General features: G+C 43.0%; 2 protein-coding genes across 3 annotated transcripts in view; one reads left to right on the top strand and one right to left on the bottom strand.

Annotated features, from left to right (window-relative positions):
* The first annotated feature begins 118 nt into the window (after positions 1-118).
* On the top strand, positions 119-6,112 carry bco1l (beta-carotene oxygenase 1, like). Of its 2 annotated transcripts, none has more exons than XM_031878581.1 (11): positions 119-340; positions 1,012-1,140; positions 1,243-1,372; positions 1,512-1,659; positions 1,747-1,894; positions 2,897-3,111; positions 3,766-4,032; positions 4,108-4,213; positions 4,285-4,379; positions 5,328-5,439; positions 5,508-6,112. In XM_031878581.1, the coding sequence occupies exons 1-11, from the start codon at positions 277-279 to the stop codon at positions 5,660-5,662; spliced, it is 1,569 nt and encodes a 522-aa protein (XP_031734441.1). In that variant the 5' UTR covers positions 119-276; the 3' UTR covers positions 5,663-6,112. The 2 variants fall into 2 exon arrangements, with proteins under 2 accessions (XP_031734441.1, XP_031734442.1); XM_031878582.1 differs by having other exon boundaries at positions 942-1,140.
* LOC116400645 (eukaryotic translation initiation factor 5B-like) overlaps positions 5,771-6,260 on the bottom strand; it is a 22,544-nt gene continuing 22,054 nt past the window's right edge. The window contains exon 4 of the mRNA XM_031878572.1: positions 5,771-5,779. Coding sequence (XP_031734432.1) covers positions 5,771-5,779 — 9 coding nt within the window. The remainder of the gene's footprint in view (positions 5,780-6,260) is intronic.

Raw genomic sequence — 6,260 nt, 5'->3', positions numbered from 1 at the left:
TTTTTTTTTATGTTTGCCCTTTTCTGTAGTGTCGCCTGTGCCGCCCCCCCCCCCCCCCCCCCCCCCCAACCGAACAGTCTTTTATTGTGAAAAGCAGAGTGAAGTCCACAGCAGAGCGGTTACATAATCCACTAAGTTTATACGTTTTCTGAGATCTGGAGATGATCATGTAGACCGAAGGAGGCTACATAAGATCAGCTGCTGTCGGCCCGTGTGTTCAGTTTGCTGAAGTGGTGCACTCTGGGAAATACACACAAGGCTTGTAGGTCGAGAAACATGCAGTCGATTTTTGCAATAAATGGATTGGAGACTCCCGAGCCGGTGAAAGCTCAGGTGGAAGGTCAGTTTGAGTCTCAGATGGTTTATAAACAAACATTTGAAAAGCTGTCAATAAATTGATTTAGTTTCAGATGCAGAACTTTCGTCACTGGATTATATAACGTTTATCATAATATAAAGATTTTATGTGTAAAATTATTTGAAGCTGCAGGTCACTGTAGCAGCAGCTTTGTGTTTTGTTGTTCAAAAGATATACATGTGATACTTTAATACACACAGGACTGTCACTTTAATGTGTGTTGAAATGAAAATGTGTGATGCTTAATTATTTATGCTTTTTAAATAAATATTTAAATGTAAATAAATAGGTTTTGTAGAAAAACTGTGAGACATTTAATTAACGTGTATTGGAAATATTAAAATAAATACTGTGGCGTAACAACAGATCGTGAACTTGATCATTAGACAATGTTCTATAATATATATATATATATATATTTATTCATGCATGAAGTAGAACATTAATCGATCATCACAGTGGGGAGAGTTGATCTCTTTCTTCATTGTTTTGTATTTTAGTTATTATTTTAACTAGGTATGAAACGTATCTTTAATAAGTTGACTCTGTTTCATCTTGTTTATATTGTGGTTTCCCCTCTAAGTCGTGGTATCACAGGAATATACCAAGGACAGTAAACGAGGTAGAATACCTGTGTGACCTCTGACCTGCAGGGTCCATCCCGTCCTGGCTGCAGGGAACTCTCCTGAGGAACGGACCGGGCCTCTTCTCCGTGGGCAGCTCCGAGTACAACCACTGGTTTGACGGCATGTCGCTCCTTCACAGCTTCACCTTCGCCAACGGTGAGAAAAGACAAGAATTCAGATTTACATGAAACATGATGTCACTGAAGGGAGGTTAAACCAGTTGCTGTGAGACTTTACCTGGAGGTGGTGCTGTTTCAGGTGAGGTGACCTACAGGAGTAAGTTTCTGAAGAGCGACACGTACAAAAGGAACATCAAGGCCAACAGAATCGTCGTCTCCGAGTTTGGAACCATGATCTACCCGGATCCCTGCAAAAACATCTTTTCCAGGTACAGAACAAGTAAAGATCTGTTTCAGTCCATCCAGAGCATTTAGAGATCTGTGTTAGTCCGTCCAGGACCTACTTCTGTGCTGATGTGAGGTTCATCTATTGGTTGTACAGGTTAACTTTTCTCAAACTCTCTATAGGGCATTCACACACCTCAGCAACATCATCCCTGACTTCACTGATAACAACCTGATCAACATCATCCGCTACGGTCAGGACTACTACGCCTCCTCCGAGGTCAACTACATAAACCAGATTGATCCTGCTACCCTTGAGACTGTCGGCAGGGTAAGTTAGTCTCCGTCGCCTCCTCGAAGTACAAAAACTTCCTCAAATGAATCATGTTCTTTGTACAACCTCTACACCGAATTCTAGATTAACTACAGGAACCACATCGCTCTGAACTTGGCGACGGCTCACCCTCACTATGACGACGAGGGCAACACCTACAACATGGGCACCGCCATTATGGGCCTGGGCCTGCCCAAATACGTCATCTTCAAGGTCCCAGCTGATGCTTCAGGTAAGGTGGTCCACAGGAATCTGATTCCACTTCAAAACGCTCAAAGATCTGTTCATGTGGATGCTGGAGGTCTTGACTGCAGGGGAACTTTGTGTTTTAGATTATTTACAGCAATAAAGTTACTTTATTGAACCTGAGTTCCAGAAGTCGCGTTCTTATCTAAATTGTTTTGTGATGCTGCAATCAGACTGTCCTGGAAACAGATTTGATATCAGTAACGTCCCAAAAGATTGGCAACGTGGCAGAAGATACCGTCTCTTCAGAAAACATTATGTAAACAGGAAACCTGGTTTCAGATAAAAGAATATTCGATGGAGAATTAAGGAGCAAAGGAGTAATATTTTGAGGAAACGTTTGGATTCTAAGAGACTTGCAGCCTCTTAGAAAGAAAACAAAACTAAGAGTCAATACAGAGTCCAGCCGAGTCTTTAGTTCTGCAGTAATTTGTCCATAAACATGTCGACCTGATGAGAAGTCTGAGGATCAACATAGTTATTGCAATTCATCCTGAGGGGAATATGAATGATGAAACCACAGAAACAGGAGAAGACGGACATACCAACTGACATACCATCCTGGAGCGGGACGCATTTTTTATGTGCACCGTTGCCATTGTGACGATCTAATTTACATATAAAGTAAACAACCTTACGGCAACTCAAACGACTAAAACAAGCAATGGAGCAGTAACATTACAAAGCTTGGAGAGTAACAACTTCTTTGGCTAATTGTCTGTAATCAGTGTAGCACAAAAGCATGGTGGAAGCTAGAGAGACTTGCAGACTGGCTAATTGGCTAGCTTACTAATTCCACCATGCTTTAATGCTACACTGAACCTCACTCCCCACCGCTAGGAGAGGGACAAGCTAACTAGCTAACTAGCCAGCTGTTCCTCTCCAGAGTTGTAAACAATCCCCAATTTTCTTTTGCACAAGTCCAATAAACATCCGATAATAATAAAAGGTACTTACAGTGTTGAGATGGTTTTTTTTCCGGATAAAGAGCGCAAGAAGCCGGCGCTGAGGAAAGTCCAGCAGGTGTGTTCGATCCCGTTTCGTTCCACTCTGTTCCCGAGTTACTTCCACAGCTTCGGCATGACCGACAACTACATTGTGTTCGTGGAGCAGCCCTTCAAACTGGACATCGTCAAACTGGCCACCGCCTACTTCAGAGGGGTCAACTGGGGCAGCTGCCTCAAATTTGATGAGGATGACATCGTGAGTCCCCCACTTACAATGACGTTTATTTCCAAACAATTAAAGTCAATCAAACTGGATGTTGTGACGGGAAAACAAGGCTATGGTTTAGTTACAGTGTCCCCAAAAAACATCCAACAACAATTGTGGTATGTAGAACTTTATTGTCGGTTGTGTTTCAGCTTGTGGTCCAACAATAGATGTAGTTCTATTTACAATTGTGGCTGGGGTTTTACTTTTTCAGACGTTTCATATTTGTCACATGACTGTTGGTCTCAGATGAATCAATCATGACTTCATAGTTTCACTGAGGAGCTCACAATTTAATGTTTTTACAGAATCTGGTTCAAGTGAACGCTTTATTTGTGGCGAGATTTTAAATGAGACATGTAGAATATTATGTTTTTAATGAAATATCACTATTTTAGGCTTTGTTTTGGTTGCTTTTCTGACGGAAACGTTAGTCACACATGATGTGTTCAAGGACCCAGGGAAAGATGAAGATCTTACGATAATGAGGGTTTTACAGCTTCTGGCTGTGATAAATGGTGACGTCTTGGCGATGGTTTAAAGAAAACATGCTTTTCACCTGACCCAGGTGTGTTGCATACCGCTGACTAACCCTTCAACAGGTCTGCAGATCGACATTATAACCGTTTGCTTTTCCTTCCCCAGACTTTGTTCCACGTCGTCAACAGAAAGACGGGACGGGCCGTGTCCACCCGTTTCTACGGCGACGCCCTGGTGGTCTTCCACCACATCAACGCGTACGAGGCCGACGGCCACGTGGTCTTCGACCTGATCGCCTACAATAACAGCAACCTGTACGAGATGTTCTACATCCGGAACATGAGGCAGGAGACCGACGACTTCGTCCAGACCAACAAGAGATTTGCGCCGCCGGTGTGCCAGAGGTTCGTCCTGCCGCTCGACGTCCACAAGGTGAAGTCCGACTACCGAAACACACCCGAGACGACTTTTAAGAGTCGCATGTGTTGACAGTTTGTGGTTCTCCAGGATGCCCCCAGAGGATCCAACTTGGTGACCCTAGCGGACATGACGGCCCAGGCAGTGATGCGGGAGGACGGCTCCGTCTACTGCCAGCCAGAAACTCTGTTTGATGGTTCGTTATCCGCACACAGATTTAAGAACGTTTAATCCTTCCCGAGCTAACGAGTACCGGTTCCTCCTCAGGTCTGGAGCTGCCGGGAATCAACTACAATTTCAACGCTAAGAAGTACCGATACTTCTACGGCTCCAGGATGGAGTGGTCACCTCATCCCAATAAGGTGAAACACCTCCGACAACCAGAACTGTCTATCGATCGTTCCACCCTTTTGGTCCAGACTGAAATATCTCAAACACTCGTGTTCCCCAGAGGATGAATCCAACTTGGTGATCCTCCTGATTTTTCATCTAGTGCTACCAGAATCTTTTTGTTGGTGAAATATCTCAACAAATATTAAGATGCATTGCCATGAAGTTTGGATCAGATATTATATTGTCATGATCCCCAGAGGTAAACCTGGGGGGGGGGGGGTTACAGTAGCTGCGACCTCACACACTTAACATCAATGGCAAATTCCAGCCTCCGAGGGTAAAAACTGACATTTTTGAGGACCGGCCGACACATCCGAGCTTGAGAACGGCTTTTTAAGCCTCTGCTGTACTTTGTAGGGGTTTGGGGAAAAACAATTGATTCTTAGATGCATCTTTCTCTTGAAAAATCATAACTCGGTGCAGAAAAACTCAATTCTCAACGTTACGTCCGTTGCTTATCGCTGCTCCTGAGTGCAACAGACGTAAAACACATGCGCCTTGTTTAGGTTCTAAGCTAAGCTAAATGCTAGCAGAGTTTTTGTGAAGGTACCCCCTTGGCTTAAAAGCTAAAGTATGGAAGCATTTAGCTTTTTCTTCTTCTTCTGCCCAACTCGGAAAAGGGTGATGCAAATCACGAAGTAGATCGCAACTTTTTTTTGTACAAGGATTTGCACCCCAACTCAAGTCATTGAGAACAAAGCACTACGTTGCACACTTCAGAACCCGATCTCTAGGTTTTTTTATGGACACAGCGAGACTCTACAACCAAACCAGAGCTAAAGTCATGGAAGCACTGAGGAATGCGTGCCGATAACGGGAGGATTTCTTTGAAGAGATGAATCGCCAATTGTTGAGTAAATTGCATCGTAGATCTCTGAATCGGAATAGACTTCAATTCTCTGTCGTTCGTCCAACAGATCGCCAAGTTTGACATCGTCACCCGGAGGCACATCGAGTGGCAGCAGGAGAACTGCTTCCCTTCGGAGCCGGTGTTTGTCGCCTCTCCGGGCGCCGTGGAGGAAGACGACGGTGAGCAACACTATTGCTAATCTCGGGATTAAATCCCCGACCGATTCTGACTGATTTCTTTCTTTCAGGCGTGATCTTATCGTCCGTGATCTCTCCGGATCCGAACATCTCCCCGTTCATGCTCGTCCTCGACGCCAAGACCTTCGAGGAGATCGCCCAGGCCTCCATCCCGGCCAACGTCCACATGGACCTTCACGGATATTTCATCCCGGCCGCCGTCTGATGGCCGAGCAAACCCGCTGGATTCGTTATTTATTCAAATTGTATTGTCTTGAAGAGAAGGTTCAGTTACCTTCTTTGTTTTGTTTATTTAAACATTGTTCTTCATTTTTTATGCATTCTACAAGAGATGTGTTGACAAAGTTTAGGCAGATATCCATTAAATGTCCTGCTCCCCAGAGGATGGACCCGTTTAAAGTCCCATTCTCAGGACAGATTTTTTGCACAGTAAGATATCTTTTTTAAGACATTTGTTGAAAAATCTATTAGAAAAGTCTGTTTATATAAATATATTATATTTATTTATATAAATATATTATATTTATCTAGCTTGATTGTTAATTTAAGTTACTATCAACAGTAACAATTATCCGTGTAATCTATGAAATGTCTCTAATTGTCCGGGTTCCGTATTGAATTAAAAAATGTTAAAACCCTGAAATCACCTGCGTTCATTGTTTATAAGTAATAAACACATTTAAACATTGATTTATATACAATACACTTTAATTCTTTTTTATTTATTTATTTTCATTGCAAATATTTTACAAAGTCAGAAGAACGTTGTTTGTCAGAATCGGATCTGGTTTCATCTCGTCTGT

The sequence above is a fragment of the Anarrhichthys ocellatus genome, unplaced genomic scaffold (assembly GCF_004355925.1).
Source record: "Anarrhichthys ocellatus isolate YVR2014 unplaced genomic scaffold, GSC_Weel_1.0 scaffold187, whole genome shotgun sequence".
Taxonomy (NCBI): Eukaryota; Metazoa; Chordata; class Actinopteri; order Perciformes; family Anarhichadidae; genus Anarrhichthys; species Anarrhichthys ocellatus.
This window is presented reverse-complemented; position numbering and strand designations above follow the sequence as displayed.

Excerpts from the sequence above, each read along its gene's own strand:
- bco1l (XM_031878581.1), top strand. The coding sequence starts at position 277 with ATGCAGTCGATTTTTGCAATAAATGGATTGGAGACTCCCGAGCCGGTG. Across the intron at positions 1,660-1,746 it reads CCCTTGAGACTGTCGGCAGG|ATTAACTACAGGAACCACAT; the intron begins GTAAGTTAGTCT and ends ACCGAATTCTAG. Across the intron at positions 4,033-4,107 it reads TGCCGCTCGACGTCCACAAG|GATGCCCCCAGAGGATCCAA; the intron begins GTGAAGTCCGAC and ends GTGGTTCTCCAG.